The 24,625-nt window shown below is 43.1% G+C and overlaps 1 protein-coding gene and 1 non-coding gene across 9 annotated transcripts in view; one reads left to right on the top strand and one right to left on the bottom strand.

Moving 5' to 3' along the window:
- Nucleotides 1-546: 546 nt before the first annotated feature.
- Trnav-cac (transfer RNA valine (anticodon CAC)) lies at nucleotides 547-619 on the bottom strand. Its single transcript has one exon. It is a non-coding gene; the product is annotated as a tRNA-Val (tRNA).
- Nucleotides 620-3,171: 2,552 nt separating this feature from the next.
- LOC114081927 (CD48 antigen-like) overlaps nucleotides 3,172-24,625 on the top strand; it is a 33,807-nt gene continuing 12,353 nt past the window's right edge. Inside the window, exons 1-4 of one of the 8 annotated variants that reach the window (XM_071618309.1) lie at nucleotides 3,172-3,386; nucleotides 11,514-11,660; nucleotides 13,464-13,749; nucleotides 16,955-17,338. In XM_071618309.1, coding sequence (XP_071474410.1) covers nucleotides 17,140-17,338 — 199 coding nt within the window. In that variant the 5' untranslated portion in view covers nucleotides 3,172-3,386; nucleotides 11,514-11,660; nucleotides 13,464-13,749; nucleotides 16,955-17,139. Of the gene's footprint in view, nucleotides 3,387-11,513; nucleotides 11,661-13,463; nucleotides 13,750-14,779; nucleotides 15,952-16,954; nucleotides 17,339-24,625 lie in introns of those variants that run through there. The other 7 variants (XM_071618310.1, XM_071618308.1, XM_071618306.1 and 4 more) reach the window with 7 other exon arrangements.

The following is a 24,625-nucleotide window of genomic DNA, read 5'->3' as shown; positions in this document are numbered from 1 at the left end:
GCTGGTAAATGGATGTAAATGGAGAACATCATGTTAAGTGAAATAAGCCAACTCAGAAACTCAAAGGTCAAATGTGTTCTCTCATATGAGGAAGATAGACTAAGACCAAGGGAAGAGGGAGAGAAGAATAGGATAACACAAAGAGCCAATCGAATATGAATTAATAGATGAGCAAAAGGAAGTCGAGTAGGGCAGAGGAAGGAGAGTGGGAGACGGGAGAGCGATGGGGGAGAAGGGAGGGTCATGAACTGAAATCAATTTCCATACTACTATGTATAACTATAAAGCTCTAATAAAAAATAAAAAGAAAAAATATCAAGGCCTCTGTGGACATCTTGTTCTCCAGGCTTTTTTTTTCTTTTTCTTTTTGTATGTGGTACTAGCGATTGAATCCAGGGGCACTCTACTGCTGAAGTGCATCCCAACCCACTGTTTTTACAGGGTGACCTTGAATTTGCCTGGCATCCTCCTACCTCAGCTGCCTGAGTAGCTGGGATTACATGTGTTGGTCACCATGATCAGCCCTAGCTTTTTTATTTATTTTGGTGGTGGTACTGGGGATTGAACCCAGGGCCTTGTGCATGTGAGGCAAGCACTCTACCAGCTGAGCTATATCCCCAGTTAAATCCTTAGCTTTTAAAGGTCCTAATTAGTGCAGTGCTCCACTTCTCCATTCAGGACATTAAATGACTGTATGTAATCGGTGTTGATAATTGATAAATTGTTGGATAACTCTGCATTGGGAGAGCTCCAAGTTCCGTCATGTCAACTTCCTTGTTACTGAATTCAGATCCTGACATTTCACTGGGATTGAGGTTTGAAAGGGTCTTTCTTGTATCTCTTATGCTGTTGAGTGTCACCATAAGTATAGGCTGCTATTTTTTTTTTTTATGAAGGAGAAAAGTTTTGAAGTTATTTGATATTTTCTACTATGGCTAAAATTGTCCAGAATTGCACACTTCTCCCTGAATGAGCTATTGAAACTACCCCACCCACTCTCTTATTATGATCTGGTGTTTTATATATTATTTATTTACTTATGATCTATTTTTTATGTTCTATTTATTTTTAATGAAAAAGAGCACACACACACATTTTGTTTTACCAGCAATTGGTAATAGGGATATAGAGGGAGAGGGAAGAGGACAGGGAGGACAGCGATGCCCAGCTGACTGTCCTCTGTACCCTGCTGTCTGCTGCCCTCCCAGCACAACCCCTGAATGTCGGATGCTCCTCTGCACCCCTTGCAGGCCTGGGCTGAGGCTCTTCTGTTTCCCGCAGGCAGAAAGGTCAGAGAAAGACCACAGTGCAGAGCTTCTCCTGCAACCTGGCCTCTGCCTGGCCCCTTGCCCTCCTCCCACTCCAGGAAACAGCAACCCTGGGCCCCCTAGGGTCTGAGAGTCCTGACTTGACTTTCTCAGAACCCTCACTCCCTCCCACTCCTGGGGCACATCATGGCTGGGCTCCTTTTGACAGTTTCTGAGATCCTGGCCCCTTACTGAAATTATGACCTTGGACAAGTTTTTCATCTCTTAGGACATTCAGGATACTCCTCTGTAAGGTGCCGCTAATGCTCAGATGATACAGTTTTGAGGATGTACTTCAACATAGTATGTGAATTAGCTGAAGTAACAACTCATGTAAAGCCTCTGACACACAGTAGGTACTTAGTAAATACGTTCTTCATGTAAGCCAGCTCTCAGCTGAGGTGTTGCCCTTAGACACTCAAATATGTAGATATGACCTTCCATCATGTCCCGGAGAAGTCCAGAGCCTTCTGTATAATTTCCATCAATTCCTGGGTGTCCAGCTTTCAGGATTATCTCTTATATCTCTTATTGTCCCCTGGCGTGTTGAACCAGGATGCAAAGAAAAACCACCAACTCCAATTTCAACCAAATAAAAGCAAGCCTGGCCAGGGGCTGCCTCCCTCAGAAAAACAGGGCCAGAAGACAGCAAGCAGCTGGTCTGACTACAGGGAAGTCCTTATAACACACAAAAACAGTTATCAAAAATGGGGGGTGGCTTGGGAACTTAGAGATAACAGGGTTCTGGTAAGTGAAATACAAGGGCAGATAGCAGGTTTAGGATCTACATCCTTTAACGTCTAAAGGCGGGGAGCAGACTCAGATCCAACATCAGAGTTAACGAGGGGCAGCTGGGATTCAGGGAGGGTTGTCATCTGGTCAAGGAGAGCCAGGCATGGGGAAGTTCAAAGCAAGGGCAGGAATCCCAAGGAACTGTTTAAAACATCCCATTATGGTCAGGCCAAATAGAAGTCTTGGTATCTTACAGTGAAACAGAAATGAACTTTTCATGACTTTGTGACGAGATGGCTCCCCATCTTAACATGGAATTAGGCTGGTTCATCAGTGCTCCATGAGCCTGATCTTTGTTTCTCTTCTATTTGGCTCTTGGTGGCAAACACACTGTTGTGCAGGCTCCTCTGTTGTTGCTTTTTGTCTTGTGGTGCTGGGGATTGAACCTGGGGCTCTCTGTGTCTTTGGATACCACATCACACCTTAGGGTAGGATGGCTGGCACGTTGAAAATGTGAGACGTGGTGTTGTGAAAAGTCCCTGGCACCTGTCAGCTGGAATATCTATTGACTGACTTTTGTGCACTTAGTTTCCAGTAATTATCCTGCTTCCTCTTTAGGATCCGGCCCCCCTAACCCTGCCCCCACCCCGCAATCTAAACAGTTCAGAGGCCTGCAGAACAGAGGGAAGGGCTTGTCTTTTCTTGAGCACCATTAAGAGCTCACCATGAGGCTCACCACCCTCAAAGCCGAGTGCAAATATTTGGTGGTTACCACTCTCCATTACAGTTTGGTGTTTTTTTGACCACAGTTACTCCCATAGGCAACTGACAGTTGAAATTCTTGGAATATCAGAAAATGAATGAGCTATAGAATGGGGTAAGTGCCGAGGAAAGCCATGGAACTCAGGAGGGCTTAGCTCAGGCTTGTGAGAGGGAGACTTTTGTGCTGGCCACAGGCTGGCACTGGGGATCAGGGCTGCCTGGGCAGAGCTGTTCACCCAGTGGGTGTGGGCAGGAGTGTTTGCCTGAGACAAGCTGGCTCTGCCTGTAGGAGGGGCTTGCCAACAGATGTCAGAGACCAGATGTCCATCCAGGCTCCGATCATTCATACAGTTATTCTGCAATTTCTTAGAGCAAGTGAGGTTGCCTCTGTGAACGCTGGTGGGCTTTTTAATACTGGCCTGTGGCTCTGCCCTCAGAGCAGGGAAGCTCCTCCTCTTGCTGGTTCCCCTTTCGGATGTTTCCTCCCCAGCTGAAGAGGCCGGCAGGCAGCCAGGATGGGACACAGCTCACAGGACCCCCACCTCTGCTGGACCACCAGGCTCCTGGGAGTCATTAGCCTGCTCTGTGAGTAGCTGGATTTCCTGGAAGGGAGGGCAGTTGGGGGTGCTGGGACAGCTGGGACCCTTCAGTCCTGGGGACTGTTAGGCTCTGATGCCTTTGGGAAACAAAGAGAAATCCAGCCGCCCTGTTATAATTCACCAGTGCAGTGTGGGTAGAGCCCAGGATGAACGGAAAGAGCAAAATGGCCTTTTGGTGGTGAGGACCTGGGACCCTGGGCTCGGGCAGCCCTGGCTGCATGAGGGACCATAGCCAGGGAGCTGAGGCCACCTGGGCTGCAGCAGCAGGGAGGGGCTGGAGCTGCCTGGGGAGGGGTATGGAGACAGACCAAGAGCCTGTTCCTGGGGCACAGGGTGAGGAGGCAGCACCCCAGCCTGGGCCCCCAGGGTCCTCAGGGCCTCTGCAGCTCTTCTGTGGAGGCCCCTACTGGAACCCTGGTGTCTGAGCCGGAGGAAGCTCCTCTGGTCTGTGCTCCTTCCCCCCCACCCTGAAATGCCCCTGGCTGGGAGACCTCAGCTGGAACCTTGCTTATCTCATCACTGTTCCTGGCAAAGCCCTGGAAAAAGAGGAGGCACCGTCAATTGAGGAAAGATTGAGCAAACTGAGCAGTATCTGGGGCTCCTGTGCATGGGATGTCATGGAGGCTAAGGAAACAGTGCCCCAGTGTTCTGGGAAGAATGTCCAGTTTCCATGAGGGAGATGCCTGGATTCTCCTCAGCAAGATCGAGAGAACTGAGCTCCATGAAGTCCTTATTTTATAAAAGGACAAGCAGCGGGCTGAGGCTGGGGCTGGGGCTCAGTGGTAAAGCACTTGCCTAGCACATGTGAGTCACCGGGTTTGATCCTCAGCTCCACATGAAAATAAAATAGAGGTTATTGTGTCCACCTACAACTAAAAAAAAAAAAAAAAAAGCAAAAACCAAATATTTAAAAAACAACGAAAAGGTCAAGCTGCCTCTAAAACTGAGGGTGTCTACGTACCACGTGGCTATGGTTACATTGAACATGTAGAAGGAAACAATGGAGGGTAACACAGGTTTCAGGAGCAGGTAAAATTGTGCAGGAAAATATGCCAGGGGAGAGAGGATGGGAGGTTAAACAGAGGGCTGAAAAATATATTCTGAAAAACAGAAACTGAAAAAATACACTGATGGTGACTATGGGCCACATATCACATTTATGACATAATAGAATGTTTGTATGTAGAAGGAAATCAAAAGCTAACATACATAACATGACCTACTGAACTGAATTTTGGTGACAGCTTTAAAGGTGTTGATATTAGCTTTTTCTAATTGTACTTATTAGTAGGATTCATTGTAACATCATGTACATAAGATGATTTGTTCCAGATAATTCCCCAGTACTTCCTCTTTTTGTTCTCCCTCCCCCTTCCAACTTTCTCTACTGTTTTGTCTCCTATTTTAATATATGATTATATTGTAATCATACATAAAAGTGGGATTCATTGTGGTATATTCATACATGCATATGGCATAATTTGGTTCATTTTTCTTGTACTATTCTGTTGTGTTCCTTGACCAAACACTCAGGATCACTCCAGGTGAACTGGGCTGCATGAAATCACCACACAGAGACAGAGAAATACCTTTTTCTTTGGCTCCTCTGAACTTAGGGGTCCTGGGGGGAGAGAGAGAGAGAGAGAGAGAGAGAGAGAGAGAGAGAGAGAGAGAGACAGACAGACATGATGAACACTTTCATTGATAAGAAGCCATTCAAATTTGGCAAGAGGTCAGGTTTCAGGGGGTTGAGTCTAGAGCTTCATGATGTCTGCTGTCAGCAGGTTGACCAGCATCTAGGGAGGCCATGCCTATCTATGAGCTGTGTGGGGATCATGGCAGAGTGACCTAAGAAAAGACCAGAGTGAGGCCTGCCCAAACAGAGGGGCAATGTCGGTTCAGTCCACTTTGTGTGCTCAGTGCCCACAGTTCACACACACACACCCCATGGCTGGTTGGCCATATCTCCACACTCTCATCACTCAAGGGTAAGGGGCACTCAGTTCTATTTGGCAGCTCCCGATATAGTCTCCCTTTCTTAATTAAAAAAAAAAAGGCAATTGGGGAATCATATCTTGCAGTCACTGGATTCTTGGTCCAAGGTCATCATGATCTACTATTGAAACACAAAAAGTTTTGTAGAAAACATATTATCTTAATAACATAATCAACCTGGAAGATCCCGGTTATTATTATTATTCTGCAAACATTCATCAGGAGATTCTTAATCTTTTACAAATTTCATGGGAAACATTGTGTTTGGCCATTGTAACATAAACATTTTTATTTAGCATGGCATTTAAGCCTTTCCACAAACCATAGAGCAGAGGGCTCATTCACAATATTGATGACAGTGGCTTCTAGAGTATTTTAATTTAGTTTTAATTCTTTCATTATCACTTATCTGAGTATGAAGGATCTTGGAAGTAATTTAAGTAATTTAAGCTTGCCTAGGTCTGGTTAATTGACATGCACTTGTTTCAAAGCCTGAACATTAACTACAGCATATTATAGCTCTGAAATATTAGCTGGCAATAACCTGTGATAGAGTAAGATAAGTTGTATTCTTACAGGCTACAGGATATTCATCTTCCTTTTTCTTAATTCTCACATTTAAGGAGTCTATTAGGTCTGTCAGTAATATAAATATTTTGAAGGTAGAAGTCAAACATCAAAACATCCTTTTGGGTGCCATCTCACTGAGGGTGAGGGTGTTATTACCAATAAACCTCCAGGGATTATGGCATCCTTGCACAATCATGGTTGTCAACTCTGGGAGCCAGTCTAAAATATGCCCAATATCTCTAGACACCTTATGTTGCACTGCCAAGACATTTGCATAATCTATCCTCTTAGCAAAGGTGTCAATTTCTACTGCAGAATGATTAGGGAAACAATATATTGGTGGATATTTTAATAAATAACTGGCCTGTATAGGAAAATATATTTTAATAATCTTTCTGATAATTGTCCAGATAGGTCAATATAGTCTTCATCTCTAGGACCAGCATGATTGGCTGGTTTAAGTTTCTTATATGTGGTCTTTTTCTCAAAAGATACTCCCAGACAGCCTGTTTACCATAGGATCAACATGTAGGTCTAACTGACCAGTATAGTCAGTACAGTTAATTTAGTTTCACTGATGGACTTTCCAGTCCCCTGCAATGCACGTTAAAAGTGGACCTGAGAAATGGGTCCATAGAAGTTTTTTCATGGATTTTACTTACCTGACACGCTCATGAAGCTGCATGGTTGTAAACTCTGCAGTTGGGAGATTTACTTCCTGTGTCAGGTTTTTCAATCATTTTCATGATGACAGGTTTCAACTCTATCTTTTGAAATCTGATTTAAGGTACTGAATCATGTTCAGTAACAGTAAAGCTCTCAATAAAACAATTAAGAAAAAATTTAAAAATATTTGGTAAGATCTAATATGTGTCTGTGGGGTCCTGTTTTCCCCCTTTTCTTTATTTAAAAGGCCTGGTATAAATCATAATATAATTAGTTTAAATTATAAGGAGCCCTCAATCTCTTCTTGAGAGAAGGTTTCATAATATCTTAGAATATTAACCTTTAAATAGGGGTCTCAATTGTCCTTTTAGAAAATATGATTAAGGTTACTTCCCTCTGTGGGGAGTAGTATATAAATCTTACCATATTCTTTAATGAATAATAGGTTCAGTCAAAGAACTTACATAATACCAATGAATTTCCAACAAGTTTTGCAACTTCCATGTTCAAGACCCATGTACAACCTTGATTTGGAGAACATCAGTCCTAAGAAAATGTTCTCTCAAATCTCACAACAATCCAACAAACAAAAGTTATATGCAAGAATCAGCTGTGTCTTTGAATCATCAAATTTAGTCTCCAGGGAGAATTGTCAAAATTGGGATCTAAGTTAGCAGTTTAATATATTTAGTGTTTAATTAAAGATGTGAATTTATTCACTAAAAATAATCTTTGCCTTAAACAGTAAGAATCATTGGGAAATAAAGACCTTCCTTTAAGGAAATAAGCTTAATATTTTAATAGGTCTTTATCATGTCAAAATATGGACAAAATCTCAGCTCACATCAGTATAGTAAAATCAGGGAAATAGCCTTAAATAGCCTTGAATTAATCAGCTAAAATTTTTATCGTCAGTCCAGTATATACAGCACCTGTCTAGATAATCATATGAAGATTTTCCTCTATAGTAAAATACTTTTATCATTAAAATCTAGAATATAAAGACCTTGTTTTACCCAAAGATGATTTCTGTTTTGTTCTGAGGACCTCCAATGTGTGTTTCCTCTCTGTTGATGCATCTTCTTTTCCTTTTAGAATTTTTCTTGGTTATACTTTGGAATAATTTTTGAAAACCTTAGAATCTAAACAAATTATTATACTTTGATAAGAAATATCTCAATGAAAGTATAGTTAAAGTCTGTGGATGTTTCTGTAGACAGAATTATATTTGTTTATTATTTTATAAAGTTTGTACAATAATTTGAGAGTTAGAGATTACTCGGTGGTTGTTTTATGTCTTGAAAGTAAATTTATAGAAAAATAATTTATTTCAAATATCTGAAACTAAAAGGCAGAGTATCAGATAAATGCATGTAAAAGAAATATATAAATTTTGTGTTTTCTATTGAAGAAAAACAACAAATAAATATATATTAATTAAAAAATTAGACATATATGTTAATTATTTTATGGAGTAATATAGGTTATTCAAATATCTAGAAAAATATATAATATGAATAAGGGCATAACTTATAATCGTATAAACTTCATGTAACCATGTGGTTCTTAATTTTGGATCCATTTCGATTTATTCTTAACTAGGAGTGCACTCTTATTTGATGCAGCTAAAATAAGATCATTGTGTATATTGTATTCATTTCTTTTTAAATTACATAGTTAGAATTGAAAAGAATAAGGATTTTTTGGTAACCATAGGAACATTACCGGCTTTGTTTCTTTGACAAGCAAATGCATCCTCATAACCTTCAAAATTAGAAGCAAAATATAAAGAAGCATATGTATTTCTTATAATTGTTATATAGCTCTGCAGTTTTTCCTAATAGTGCTCGCTGCAGCGTGTGTTCTCCTATCTTTTGTATTTTCCCTTGCAGCACGTGGCACCTTAGAAGTGAGTTTTAATGGCAGACGCCAGTGTTACTATCAGATCTTAAGGCAGTCTGCGTTTGGCACCCAGGCCAGGTTGTTTAAGGGTTAAAGGCACTGCTGGAGGTGGGTCCAGTTACAGACCCCATAGGGAACAGCTGCTGAGTTATAGACATTCTGATCCAATGGGACAAGAATGTAGCAAAGAGGTTCAGTACACACTGAGTATTCACAAAAATAAAAGAAAAATAAAATTCACCTCTCTACAGGTAAAGAATCCTTGTATCAAATCTCATCACAAAATCTTTTTTTCCTGTTTCTTACTCCCTAAGCACAGACTTTTAGTACATAAACCCCAAAAATCTTTATCTAATATTCCAAAATATAAATATTCACAAAAAACAATCCAAAAAAGTCCATAAAAGTGCTTTTCCCATGGGAGAGGACTGAACCTAACATATCCCATTAATCGTCTTAATAATTTTTACATTTATTTAGGGTCTCTAGAATTGCAAAAATAAGGTTTTCTTCTAAAGACATAATATTCACAAATATTAAAAAAAGTTTAACGTCACAGATTTCCCTTCTGTCTACTTTCTACAATTCAGCCCACAATACTCTGACATCCTAAGCACGCTTAACTTCTGGAGAGAAATTCCAAACCCACTAAATTTCTAAAAATCACCCTGCAGTCACCTTACAGGCCACCGATTGTCATGTTCCATGACTCGACACTCAGGGTAGCTCCAGGTGAACTGGGCTGCGTGAAATAATTATACAGAGACAGCGAAATACCTTTTTCTCTGGGTCCTGAGATGGCTCCTCTGACTTTAGGGACCTTTCGAAAGAGAGAGAGGGCTCCTGTGCTGAACCCTTTTATTGGGAAGAAGCCATTCAAATGAGGCAAGGGGTCAGGTTTCAGGGGGCTGAGTCTAGCTCCATGATGTCTGCTGTCAGAGGGTGACCAGCATCTAGGGAGGTCATGGCCATCTATGCGCTGTGTGGGGATCATGGCAGAGTGAGCTAAGAAAAGACCAGAGCGAGGCCCACCCAAACAGTGGGGCAACGTGGGTCCAGGCCACCTTGGGTGCTCGGGGCCCACAGGTCACACACACAGCCCGTGGCTGGTGGCCACATCTCCACACTCTCATCACTCAAGGACCAGGGGCTGCGGCAGCTCCCACACTATTCTTCCTCTTTACTTCTATCCTCCCTCCCCCTTGGCCCTGACCTTTCCTCTAGCATTTTTCTTCTACTTTTATGAAATACTGCACTTAAAAAAATTTTTTTTTCTCTAACTTCTTCATGGGAGAGAAAATATTCAACCCTTGACTTTCTGAATCTGGCTTATTTCACTTAGCATGATGTTCTCCAATTCCTTTCATTTTCCTGCAAATAACATCATTTTAGTCTTCATGGCTGAGTAAAATCATATATTTGTCACACTTTTAAAATTTGTTGGTCTGTTGATGGACACCTTGGCTGGTTTCCTACCTTGGCTAATTGAAGTGTACTATCTATAGACATTGAAATTCGTGTACTGCTATAATACACTGATTTCAGTTGTTTTGGATAACTTGATGAAAGCTGTTACTGTTATAGTTAAAAAACAAACAAACAAATAAACCAGCTACTAAGTGAACTTGCAAGGAATTATATGCAATTTAATGGGTTAGAGAGCACTTGTGGAATAGGACATATTCAGTGAACAATGAACTTTGCAACTGTAAGGGGCTAGGACCCCATTTTAAATGGGCAACTGTTTGGCATCCAGTGGCACCTCAGTTAGTGTGTGGTACTTATGAATGGACAACTTTTTCTTTTTTTTTTTTTTAAAGTGGACAACTTTTTGTGAACAGCAAAGTATAGACTTTCCCCATTTCACAATGCTGTGTAAATAAGAAGTATGTTAAATGGTGTAGTGTTTTCTTCAGTAGGCTCTGGGGTTGGAAAATTATGGAGGGAAAGAAAAAAGAAAAGGGAGGAAGAAAGATGAGAAGGAAAGCAGGGAAGAGGGAGGGAAGGAGGGGGTGGGGAGGAAAGACTCCACATTTCTCATTTAGGGATTCCCAATCTGAATCCAGAGGGAGACAGTGACTCGCTCAAGGCCACACAGGAACTGGGAAGGTTGAAATGGTTGCCCCATAGGCCTGCCCTCTGTGGACCCAAATGGGACAAACCTGGTTGCAGAGGAGCTTTGTAAGAGGCTCTTGGTGGAAGGAGCCTCACCCCTAAATTGCTCTGCATCCTTCCTGGAAGCCTGGAGTCCCACGGTTGCATTTTTCTTTGGTTTCTGGATTGTCCCCTGTTCACTCAGCCTTGCTTGGGGGGAGAGATGGAGGCGAAGCAGTGATTGAGAGAGTGGTGGTGAACTTCCCCTATTAAATCACAAGCCCTTTCCCGCATGTGGTGGATGGGGAAGTGTGGAAGGGAAGTAGGGAACCTGAGGACAGCTAGTTTCACATTGGAATTTTCCAGAGACACTGGTGACTGCAGAGGGTGTGGTTCTGGACTTGTGGGGACTCCCCCACGTTGATAGCAACAGCATTTACTGAATGCCCTGTTCTGCTGGCAGGGAGCTGGAGAAGGGTCTGGGTCACTATGGACCCCAGAGAGAGACACAGAGACAGTGGAGAGGTCATCAAGGAAGGTACTTAGGGCTTCATGCATCAGCTGACAGGGAACTGCTGTTTGCATGAGAAGGAGGTGATAGGGACATGACTATATGACACACAGAGGAACCATGTTCTATGCCCACGGTTGCATTTTTAATTTTGTAGTATGAAGTTCACACTCTACCTGGTAAAGCCCATGTGCTCCATGGCTCCTCTTTCCTTGTTTAGGATGAGCATCTTCTGTAGGTCAGAGAGCTCCTGCTGCCTCCCCTCTCTACCTCCCTCCTCTGTCTTGCTGATGTCACCCACCTTTGGGCCTTGGGGGCAGATCCTCCCACAGGCTGAGGCTGACCCTCCTCTGTATTTGTGGTTCCCTCTTCTAGGAAGTGGGAGTCTGGCCAGGCTGGCTGTCCAACCCTGGGCGAGCCAGAAGTCTCAGCTGTGCTCAGCCACTCCAAGGACTCTGTCCCTGCAGGCGGGACAGTTGGAGGATGAGACTCCATCAGCTGCTCAGGCCCTGGAGGGACCAGGTAACAGCTCAGGGAGGGGCAGAGCTCCTAGTGGGCAGGGAGATGGGGAGAGCTGACGGGCAGCATCCTGGGCTCCAGGACTGGCTGTGCCCTGTGTCACCAGGATGAGTCCACTCCCCAGGGACCCCCTGCTCTGTAACAGGAGGGGCCTCAACAGATCACCTCTGAAGCCCCTCCAGGGTGACCCAGGGCTTCCACTCACACAGGGCTTTCTGTGGCCACTGCAAGGCCTCTGCTCTGTCTTTCTCGTCCTGACCTGTCCTATCCTGTCACCTGACAGGGAGTCACAGCTGGGGAGCCTGTTTAGGACTCCTTAAGAGAGGACACCCTGAGCTGTCCCTGTGGTCATTTCTTCAGCCCCCAAAGGAGGGAAGGAATCCTGCTCCTCAGCTCCTCCACCTGACCTGGTCTTCTCTGCCTCTGCTCCTGAGGGGGGACCTCAGGGCTGGTGTCCTCAGATCTCCTGCCCAAGGACTCTCCCTCCTCACACCCTTGCAGATGTGCCCTGCAAACCTTGCCCAGGAGGCCATGTTGCAGCTGTGCCCTTTAGACGAGCTGATGAAAGCCTCTGCCAGACCTTGAGGTTCCTGTTCAGCACAAAACACTAGCTTCCCTGAAGGACCCTCCTACAATGCTGGCAGGGGGACACAGACACTGTGGTGACCACAATGACCTCATCAAATCCCTGAGGATGGTCTGAAATACAGGCTGTCAGAGCACCCAATTGCGCTGTTTCCCCATGGGATAGCAGGCTGTTTCTCTGGGTACTGCATTAAATAGAGCACTTAAATGTACTGACCACCACTGTACTGACACCCAGCAAGCGCCTGCTGTCCATGCACAGAGAAACCAACACGGCACCAGGTTTTGCAAGAAGAAAGAACTTGATAGTTGCTCCCCTGACAAGGAGAGAGGAGGCAGGCACACTCTGTCTCCCCAGGGAGCAGGAAGGGACTTAAGGCAGGGATGAGAAACAGAAGGCCAGCTGGCTGGAGTCGGGAGTCTTGGTGGCATGGTCCACACCAGGTGCCCTGGGTCTTGTGGAACCTCTGGGTACTTTGTGAGTGCACTGGTCTCTCTGACCCCATGCTCCCTCCTGCAGCTGTGGCTGCACCCTGGCTTCTAACCCAGGTCCACAAGACCCTCTTCTGGTTCCTCAGCTTCTCGTCCTTGGAGACTTTTGGTTCCTCTCAGCTCTCTAGGTCTGCAGCTGCATCCTGAAAAAACAACTTGCAAAGAGTTTTTAGAAACAGGGAAATTGTGGTGTATGGCCCATTTTCACACCCAGAATTACATATTTAAATGTGTTAAACTCTGATTAGGCTGGATGACCACAGTGCTAAAGGATACTTGTATTTTGCTTATTAATTAAAGAGGGGACCATAGGATGTCACAGCCCTTTCAAAGGGAGAATGAAGGGCACCTCAGGCCAGTGGGAAGATTGAGAGGCATTTATGAATAGATGCCCAGGCTCACAGGGCTGGAGTGTCTCTGGGCACACGTCATTTCCAGTGCTTACCTTGGGATGGGGCACAATTTGCTTTCATTTGAAAACTCCATAACTTGGATACTTGTTTTCAATGTAACATATGATACTTTTGTATTATAGAGCAACTCAAGAAGGGGAAGACGGGCAACCTGCATTAATAATATAAAATTTAAAATCTTCATTCAAGCATGGGATAACAAGTCCTTCCCTCCACCTTCCCACTCCCACTCCTGGATGCACAGGGCTCCTGTGGTGCTTGGTAATGGTGCCTGCATCACAGTAAATTTCCTTTTCAACTTGACTTTTATAAACAGGAAAGCCCTGGCTGGACCTTGACACCTACAGGCACCAAGGAGATTGAAGCCACAGGATGTGTGACTCCTGTATCCCATCCCTGTACTCAGGAGGAGACCCTGGAGAGGGGCAGCTGAACAGGAGGAAGGGACACCAGCCTGGAACTGGGAATGTGCGGTTCTGACCCGGGGGTGCTGGGCCAGTAATGCCCATCATGATAACAACAGCAGCGAATGGGAACAGCACAGTTATTGAATACTGTGCCCAAAGCTCTTTCTGCTTAAATCCAAAGAAGAATTCACTGAAGTAAGCACCATCACTCCCATTTCATAGATGACAAAACTGAAGCCAGAGAGGTTAAGTAACTGTTCAAGTTCACACAGCCAGAAGATGGGGGACCTAGACTAACTCTGACTTCACTGAGGTGAAGTCCAACCTTGTAACCACTCTTTATACCATCCAGCTGTGGGACCAGGCTGAAACCAAACTTAATTTTGGTTGATCGAAACCTAACCATAAATGTTGAAACCACAAAAAGAACTTGAAGAAAACTAGAAAAAATGAGAAACATACTTTTGAAGGGAGGGCTATCCTTTTAAGCAAGATATGAAACCAATAAGTACTAAAAAAAACTTTTGATACCTTTGAGTTCATGAAATAACATTTTCGACTCCTGGGTAAAATAAACTGTAATAGATTTAATGGAATTCTTACAAAATTCCAGTGAGATTTTTCACAGAAAAAAAATTCTCCAAAAAATTTGTATGGAATCAGAAAAGACCCCAAATAGCAAAAGCAAAAAGAATAAAACTGAATCTCACCCCCTGATTTGAAAATACAATGTTATTGAAATCGAAACAGCAGGGTATTGGCACAAAAACAGACACATTGACCAATGGAAAAAGAAGAAATTCCATAAATAAACCCAGTGTTTACAGTCAGTTGATGTGATGTTTGACAAATGTGCTAAGAATATACATCGGGGAAAGGACAGTGTCTTCAGTAAATGCATATGGGAAGACGGGAGGAATAGAGGAACTTTAGACAGGGCAAAGGGGAGGGAGGGGAAGGGAGGGGACATGGGGGTAGGAAAGATGGTGGAATGAGATGGACATCATTACCCTAAGAACATGGATGAAGATGCGAATGGGGTGACTCTACTTTGTGTACAACCAGAGATGAAAAATTGTGCTCTATATGTGTAATATAAATTGAATTGCATTCTGCTGTCATATATATATATATATATATATATATATATATATATATATATATATATCAGAATAAAAAAATTTAAAAAGAGAAAAAAAACAACTCAAAATGGATAAAATACTTAATCATAAGGTTTGCAACTCTAACACCTCTAGAAGAAAGCATAAAGGAAAAGTTCCATGAGCTTGGGTGGTAATGTCTTGAATAGGATTCCCAAAGCACAGACACCAAAAGCAAAAATTGGCCGAATTGCATCAAATTAAAAAGCTTCTGCACAGCAAGGGAAACCACAGAGTGAAGAGACAGCCCATGTCTTGGGAGAGAATATCTGCAAAGCACATGTCTGATATGGGGCCAATAGCCCTAATGTGTAAAGAACTAAGTAACTCGATAGAAGGAAACAGGTAACTTGATTTAAAGTTTTGAACAGATCCTTCTCAAAGAAGAGAAATGAATAGCCAACGGATCTATAAAAAATGAATAGCCAACATCTCTGATCATCAGGGAAATGAGAATTTTAAACAAGGAGATATCAGTCACATTGTTAGCTTGGCTGTTATTAGGATGATGGATGTTCATAAGCACTGGGAAAGATAGGCAGAAAATGAACCCTCAGACTCTGTTGGTGGGAATGTAAATTAGTGTCGCTATTTTGAAGAAATGGAAGGTCCTCCAAAACTAAAACCAAAACTCCTATATTATCCAGCTCCCCACTTCTGGGCAAAACATTGAAGCTGGCGTGTTCACTGAGACGCTGTTCCCAACAGCTAAGATGTGGAAGCAGCCCAAGTGCCCATGAATGGATGATTCCTTGGAAAAAGGAAATGTGGCGTTTGTACACTGGGGCATGTTATAGATACTCACAAGTGAGAGACGTGACACAAGGAGAAATCTGCAAATTTGGGTTGTGTACTGTATGTGGCACACCCCAGTGGAGCCTGGGCTTCTGAAAGCCGGAACTGTCCATCCTCAAGGACAAGATGGTTGGGTTGCACTTTCCCCTGGTGGTTAAATCCTACCTGGTCTCCAGGAAGAAGAGAGGGTCCCCAGGTTCCCTGGGGCTGTGCCTGATGGGAGAGGAAGGGCTCAAGGAGGCCTACTGTCCAGGGCCGTGCAGGGGACAGCCACTAAGGAATACTGACGGGGACTCCAGGGGCTGCTCAAGAAAGTTCTTTCTTGGTGGCTCGAACGTGTGTTCACCAACTGTTCCACTTGCTCCTCCACATTTTCATCATCATCTGGTCTCAAAACGTGAAATACATTGGTCACCCTTGAGCTGCTGCAGGGAAAAAACAGGTGTGACTCTCTGTCCCCCTTCCCTGTGTGGGACCTTAGGAGGCTGAGAGGATGCGGTGGACTCCTCAGGCTCAGCTTTAAGGTGGTGGACCCACACTCATGCGTAACCCCGCCCTCATTGTCTCTTAATGTCCTACGAATGAGACGTGAATTTCCCTGTCCTAAGTCCCAGAGATTTATAACTGATTCCACAGCACGACCAATACTATCTTGAGTGACTCACTTTCTAGAAGAAGGGGAAGGGGAAGCACCTTCAGGAATGTTTTAATCTTTTAATCCCAGGGTCTTGCAGAAACAGATCAAGGTGTTTTCTGGGGTGCCATCATCTCGAGGTTCCACTGGGAAGCTTCTGCTTGGAGCTCATCACAGTGGGACTGTGGACAGGATGCAGTTCCCTGTGGCGCCTGCCTGGAAGCTCAGTTCCTCACTAGCCATTGGCCAGGGGCTGCCCTCAGGACCTTGCCACGTGGGCGTCTCCACGGGGCAGCTGTCAGTATGGCAGCTGGCCTCATCAGAGTGAGCAGGAGAGAGGCCGAGGACAGGGAGCAGGAGTGAGCCAGGAGGAACCCGTGCTCTGGTGGAAAATGGTTGTATTAAGTGACATCCCATCATTTTTGCTAGGTGCACACTCTTTGCGGGAGAGGATGACACATAGGTGTGAACACCAGAGAGAGATCCTTGGGTGACATTTTAGGAGCCACCTCCTACACTTACACACTCAGCATGTGCCAGACAGTGAGCTAGGTGCTTTCAATTCACAGTGTCATTTAGTTCATGTCACCATGTCAAGACAGATAAGGAAATGAAGGTTAGTCCAGTGAAGTAACCCACCCAGAAATAACTTCATCAGAACCAGAACTTGACCCAGAATTGGTTCCAATTCACTGGACAAGGCTGCCTCCCTGGGTCAAGGAAGGTGCTGGATGGATTGGTTAAGAAGAAAATGTCTGTTTCACTTGTTCTCCTTGAGGAAATGTCCATGTTCTCTTTCCCAATGCCCTAGGTGCCTGCAGCACTTTAGCCAAGAGTTCTGGAGCTCATGGATCTGGGATTAAAGGTTTTAGAACCCACACTTATCTGAAGGTGATCCGGGGAAGTTCGGTCTTGTTGCAAGTGATCCAGGAGCCAGAGGATCCCAAGATACAGGAGATCTCCTGGGGCTTCGCCTCTGATTCAAACTCCACATTCATGCTGAGACTCCAGAATGGGAAGGAAGATCCACTGTGGTTCAGTCTCCAGGACAAGTACAAGCAGAGGGTCCAGGTGCCCAGTATGTCATCCCTGAGGATTAACAATTTGACCTCACAGGACAGTGGGCAGTACTGGGCCCTGATCATGTTTCAGACGGGAAGAGAAATTAAAGCAGTTTTCCACCTCACTGTTTATGGTAAGTGACACCCTCACCTAGTCCCAGGGCCGCCCTCCTTCTTTGAGTCTAGGAGTCTCTGAGACCACATGCTGCAGGATTCTCCTCAGGCACCAACACGTCAGATATTCATCACAAACAGTAGAGCTGAGGTTTTATACCAGGGAGAAAGATCACATCTGTGTTTTGGGAGACAAAATGGAAATTTGGCCATTTTCTCAGTAACATTTCCTCCTCTTTGTAAGACTAAACTTACTGCTTTTGTGTATTAGTTTTCCTTTGCTGTTTTAACAATGCATAATCGTGGTTTAAAACAACACAAATGTGTATCCACAATATGCTGCAGGTCAAGGTCAGACATGGTTGTCACTGGGCTAAAACCCAAGTGTGGGCAGGGCTGCATTTTGTTCTACAGGATCTAGAGGGGATCCTTTCCTGCCTTTCCTACTCTCCAGAGCTGCCAGCCTCCCTGGACTTGTGGTCCCCTCCTCTGCCTCAACTAGAAAGGGAGGGGGAGTCTCTCTTGCCTCCCTCATACCTGCTCTTTTCCTTCCTTCTCCACTCTGCCTTTTTATTTTTTGGTACCGGGAATTGAACCCTGGGGTGCTTAACCAATGACTCATACTCCCAGCCTTTTAAAAATTTCCTATATTTTTGAGTCAGAGTCCTTCTAAGTTGCTTAAGACCACATGAGTCTGGCTTTGATCTTCAGATCCTCCTGTCTTAGCCTCCTGAGCTGCTGGGATTGGAGGTGTGCACCACCATGCCTGACTCTTCTTCCACATTTAAGGGTTCTTGTGAGGACTCTGGGACTATCCAGATAAACTTATTTATTTATTATTATTTTTTTTATTGGTTGTTCAAAACATTACAAAGCTCATGACATATCATCTTTCATACATTTGACTCAAGTGGGTTATGAACTCCCATTTTTACCCCAAATACAAATTGCAGAATCACATTGGTTACACATTCACATTTTTACAAAATGGCATATTAGTGACTGTTGTATTCTGCTACCTTTCCTATCCCCTACTATCCCCCCTCCACTCCCCTCCCATCTTCCCTCTCTACCTCATCTGCTGTTGTTCAATTCTCTCCCTTGTTTCCCCCCCGCTTTCCCCTCACAACCTCTTATATGTAATTTTGTGTAACATTGAGGGTCTCCTACCATTTCCATACGATTTCCCTTCTCTCTCCCTTTCTCTCCCCCCACTCGTCTCTGTTTAATGTTAATCTTTTCCTCATGCTCTTCCTCCCTGTTCTGTTCTTAGTTGCTCTCTTTATATCAAGGAAGACATTTGGCATTTGTTTTTTAAGGATTGGCTACCTTCTCTTAGCATAATATGCTCTAATGCCATCCATTTCCCTGCAAATTCCATGATTTTGTCATTTTTTAGTGCTGCGTAATACTCCATTGTGTATAAATGCCACATTTTTTTATCCATTCATCTATTGAAGGGCATCTAGGTTGGTTCCACAGTCTAGCTATTGTGAATTATGCTGCTATGATCATTGATGTAGCAGTATCCCTATAGTACGCTCTTTTAAGATCCTCAGGGAATAGTCCGAGGAGGGCGATAGCTGGGTCAAATGGTGGATCCATTCCCCGCTTTCCCAGGAATCTCCATACTGCTTTCCAAATTGGCCTCACCAATTTGCAGTCCCATCAGCAGTGTACAAGTGTACCCTTTTCCCCACATCCTCGCCAGCACTTATTGTTGTTTGACTTCATAATGGCTGCCAATCTTACTGGAGTGAGATGGTATCTTAGGGTGGTTTTGATTTGCATTTCTCTGACTGCTAGAGATGGTGAGCATTTTTTCATGTACTTGTTGATTGATTGTATGTCCTCCTCTGAGAAGTGTCTGTTCAGGTCCTTGGCCCATTTGTTGATTGGGTTATTTGTTATCTTATTGTTTAATTTTTTGAGTTCTTTGTATATTCTGGATATTAGGGCTCTATCTGAAATGTGAGGGGTAAAAATTTGTTCCCAGGATGTAGGCTCCCTATTTACCTCTCTTATTGTTTCTCTTGCTGAGAAAAAACTTTTTAGTTTAGGTAAGTCCCATTTGTTGATTCTTGTTATTAACTCTTGGGCTATGGGCGTCCTATTAAGGAATTTGGAGCCCGACCCCACAATATGTAGATCGGAGCCAACTTTTTCTTCTATCAGGTGCAGAGTCTCTGATTTGATATCAAGCTCTTTGATCCATTTTGAGTTAACTTTTGTGCACAGCGAGAGAAAGGGGTTCAGCTTCATTTTGTTGCATATGGATTTCCAGTTTTCCCAGCACCATTTGTTGAAGATGCTATCCTTCCTCCATTGCATGCTTTTAGCCCCTTTATCAAATATAAGATAGTTGTAGTTTTGTGGATTGGTCTCTGTGTCCTCTATTTTGTACCATTGGTCCACCCGCCTGTTTTGGTATCAGTACCATGCTGTTTTTGTTACTATTGCTCTGTAGTATAGTTTGAAGTCTGGTATCGCTATACCTCCAGATTCATACTTCCTGCTTAGAATTGCTTTTGCTATTCTGGGTCTTTTGTTTCCATATGAATTTCATGATTGCTTTATCTATTTCTACAAGAAATGCCATTGGGATTTTGATTGGCATCGCATTAAACCTGTAGAGAACTTTGGGTAATATCGCCATTTTGATGATGTTAGTTCTGCCTATCCATGAACAGGGTACATTTTTCTTTTTTCTTTTTTTTCAGGGTACATTTTTCCATCTTCTAAAATCTTCTTCTATCTCTCTCTTTAGGGTTCTGTAGTTTTCATTGTATAAATCTTTCACCTCTTTTGTTAGGTTGATTCCCAAGTATCTTATTTTCTTTGAGGATATTGTGAATGGAGTGGTTTTCCTCATTTCCATTTCAGAAGTTTTGTTGCTGATATACAGGAATGCCTTTGATTTATGCGTGTTGATTTTATATCCTGCCACTTTGCTGAATTCATTTATTAACTCTAACAGTTTCATTGTAGACCCTTTTGGGTCTGTTAGATATATTATCATATCATCCGCAAATAGTGATAATTTAAGTTCTTCTTTTCCTATTTTTATGCCTTTAATTTCTTTTGTCTGTCTAATTGCTCTGGCTAGTATTTCAAGAACTAAATTGAATAGAAGTGGTGAGAGAGGGCATCCCTGTCTTGTTCCAGATTTTAGAGGGAATACCTTCAGTTTTTCTCCATTTAGGATGATGCTAGCCTGAGGTTTAGCATATATAGCTTTTACAATGTTGAGGTATGTTCCTGTTATCCCTAGTTTTTCTAGTGTTTTGAACATAAAGGGATGCTGTACTTTGTTGAATGCTTTTTCTGCATCTATCGAGATGATCATATGGTTCTTATCTTTAAGTCTATTGATGTGGTGAATAGCATTTATTGATTTCTGTATATTGAACCAACCTTGCATCCCAGGGATGAATCCTACTTGATCATGGTGCACAATTTTTTTGATATGCTTTTGTATTCAATTTGCCAGGATTTTATTGAGAATTTTCACATCCAAGTTCATTAGAGATATTGGTCTGTAGTTTTCTTTCTTTGAAGTGTCTTTGTCTGGTTTTGGGATCAGGGTGATGTTGGCCTCATAGAGTGAATTTGGAAGAGCTCCTTCTTTTTCTATTTCTTGAAATAGCTTGAAAAGTATTGGTATTAATTCTTCTTTGAAGGTTTTGTAGAACTCCGCTGTATACCCATCTGGTCCATGGCTTTTCTTGGTTGGTAGTCTTTTGATGGCTTCTTCTATTTCTTCCTTTGTTATTGGTCTGTTTAGATTGTGTGTGTCTTCCTGACTCAATCTGGGCAGATCGTATGACTTAAGAAATTTATCGATATCTTCACTATCTTCTATTTTATTGGAATATAGGGTTTCAAAATACTTTCTAATTATCTTCTGTATTTCTGTAGTGTCTGTTGTGATATTGCCTTTTTCATCCCGTATGTTAGTAATTTGAGTTCTCTCTCTTCTTCTCTTCGTTAGCATGGCTAAGGGCCTGTCGATCTTATTTATTTTTTCAAAGAATCAACTTTTAGTTTTATCAATTTTTTCCAATGGTTTTTTTTGTTTCAATTTCGTTGATTTCTGCTCTGATTTTAATTATTTCTTGTCTTCTACTACATTTGCTGTTGTTTTGCTCTTCCTTTTCTAGGGTTTTGAGGTGTAGTGTGAGTTCATTTATTTGTTGGTTTTTTCTTTTTTTGAGGAAAGAACTCCAGGAAATGAATTTCCCTCTAAAAACTGCTTTCATTGTGTCCCATAGATTCCGGTATGTTGTGTCTGTATTGTCATTTATCTCTAAGAATTTTTAAATTCCTCCTTTATGTCTTCTGTAACCCATTGATCATTCAGTAACATATTCTTCATTTTCCAGGTGATGCAGGATTTTTCCTTCCTTCTTTTATCATTGATTTCCAGTTTCATTCCATTATGATCAGATATGGTGCATGGTATTATCTCCACACCTTTATCTTTACTAAGAGTTGCCCTATGGCATAATATATGGTCTATCTTTGAGTAGGATCCATGTGCTGCTGAGAAGAACGTGTATCCACTTGATGATGATTGATATATTCTATATCTGTCGGTTAAGTCTAGGTTATTGATTGTGTTATTGAGTTCTATAGTTTCTTTATTCAGCTTTTGTCTGGAGGATCTGTCCAATGGCGAGAGCGGTGTGTTGAAGTCACCCATAATTATTGTGTTGTGGTCTATTTGACTCTTGAACTTGAGGAGAGTTTGTTTTATGAACGTTGCAGCACCATTGTTTGTTGCATACAAATTGATAATTGTTATGTCTTGTTGGTGGATGGTTCCTTTTAACAGTATATAGTGTCCTTCTTTATCCCTTTTGATTAACTTAGGTTTGAAGTTGATTTTATTCGATATGAGTATGGCCACTCCTGCTTGCTTCTGAGGGCCATGTGAGTGGTATGATTTTTCCCAACCTTTCACCTTCAGCCTGTGTGTGTCTTTTCCTATCATATGTGTCTCCTGAAGGCAGCATATTGTTGGATTTGTTTTTTTAATCCAGGTTACTAGCCTATGTCTCTTGATTGGTGAATTTAGGTCATTAACATTTAAGGTTACAATTGAAATATGGTTTGTACTTCCAGTCATGTTTATTTATTTATTTATTTTAGTTTGGCTAGTTTTTCCTCTTTGGTTGTTTTTCTCCCTTTACTGAGATACCTCCCACTGTTAGTTTTGGGCGCTATTTTTCAATTCCTCTTCTTGTAGTATTTTGCTCAAAATGCTTTGCAGTGCTGGTTTTCTGGCTGTGAATTCTTTTAGCTTTTGTTTATCATGAAATATTTTAATTTCATTGTCAAATCTGAAGCTTAATTTTGCTGGATACAGTATTCTTGGTTGGAATCCATTATTTTTCAGCGTTTGAAATACATTGTTCCAGGATCTTCTCGCTTTCAAAGTCTGTGATGAAAAATCAGTCGTTAACCTCATTGGTTTACCCCTGAATGTAATCTGCCTCCTTTCTCTCGTAGCTTTTAATATTCTCTCCTTGTTCTTTATGTTGGCTATCTTCATAATTATATGTCTTGGAGTTGGTCTATTATGGTTTTGAATGTTTGGGGTCCTGTAAGCTTCCAGGATTTGGCGAATCATTCCATCTTTCATCTCTGGGAAGTTTTCTAGAATTATTTCATTTAATAGGTTGTCCATTCCTTTGGTTTGAACCTCTATACCTTGTTCTATCCTGATGACTCTCAAGTTTGGTTTTTTGATGAGATCCCATATCTCTTGAATAGACTGCTCTTGAGATTTAAGCATCCTTTCTGTGTTGACTATATTCTTTTCAAGTTGATAAACTTTGTCTTCATTATCTGATGTTCTGACTTCTACTTGATCTAGTCTATTTGTAATATTCTCATTTGAGTTTTTAATTTGGTTTATAGTTTCCTGCATTTCAAGGTTACTGTTTGATTTTTGTTTTAAAATCTCTATCTCCTGGTAAAGCTCGTTCTTTGCCATTTGAATTTGTTTGTTTAATTCGTTTTCAAAATATACTTTCATTGCTTGGACTTGCTGTCTCATGTCTTCTCTAATATTCCATTCCATCTGAGTTAGGTATGCCTTGAATTCTTTCCCTATCCATGTTTCTGATGCTTCTAGGTCCTCCTGTAGATTTAAGTTGTCCTGCATTGTTTGTAATCCTTTATTCTCTTGTTTTTTCATGTTGTTCACGTTACTTTCCAGCTCTGTTTGATTGCTGTGTTTCTGCTCTCTCCTGCTAAAGTGGATTCTGCTGGGAAGGAATTCCGTTGGCCGAACTCCGGTGACGTCACCTCTCTGCTATGGCGGGCCCCAGGCTCCTTGCCGTGGTGTCCAAAGGGAGGGGTGGGACTGGTCTGTCTCTGGTTGGTTTCAGCTCCCGGTTGTCTACTTCATGAAGGCCTGGCTATAGACCGCTTCCTAGAGTCTCTGCGCCGTACCTGCTGGGCCACACCTCGGGGTCTAGCTGCCCGGTCGCCGGCGGGCAGGCGGTTGGTCTCCAGTTGCCCAGTCGCAGGGGCCGCGGGCGGTCGCCGGCGGGCGGGTGGTCTCCAGCTGCCCAGTCGCGCGGGCAGCGGGTGGGTGGTCGCCAGCGGGCGGGCGGTCTCTAGCTGCCCAGTCACGAGGGCCCGTTCTCTAGTCCCCTGGCTTCTCCTGCTAGCCTGGCCTTCCCCTGTGTGATGCCTCTCGGCAGTTCAAACTGTACTCTGGGCCTGCGGTTTGCTGGGTGTGGAGGGTGGCTATTGGGAATTGGCACCCTATTGTTTTGATTTTTTCCACTTGCCCCTCCCCCAGAGCTGGCAAGACAGGTTTCGTTTTCGATGCTGATGGGAGGGGGAGTTGGAGGTCAGGTGTCTCTACCTTTCCCCGCGTCTCTATGCAGGCTCATTCTGATAATCCCTCCCCCGGAAAGCCTGGGAGAGATTTTATGTGAATTCCCCGCTGTATGGGAGATGGGCTGAGTAACACACACCTGTTTTATTGTTGCAATCTGTCGGAAACTGGCGGTGATGACGTCAGCTCTCCAAGATGGTGGCCGCTGGCTTCCTTGGTGGACTTTCCGTTGTGGGGGATAGAACTGGACCTCTTCTTTCCTGTCTCAAACCCCGGACTCAGCCTGGAGATCAGTGAGGGCACAGCCGGCAGGACTCCACAGAATCCGTAGCACCGTTTCTCTCTGCTTGCTGGTCGCTTCTCGGCGGCGCTCCACCGTCTGTAGCCATGGAGCGGGCTGCATGGCGAGCGGCTGATCAGTCAGCCTGGATCTCCAGTCGCACAGTTGGCTCAC

This window comes from Marmota flaviventris, chromosome 10 (assembly GCF_047511675.1).
Source record: "Marmota flaviventris isolate mMarFla1 chromosome 10, mMarFla1.hap1, whole genome shotgun sequence".
Classification (NCBI taxonomy): Eukaryota; Metazoa; Chordata; class Mammalia; order Rodentia; family Sciuridae; genus Marmota; species Marmota flaviventris.
This window is presented reverse-complemented; position numbering and strand designations above follow the sequence as displayed.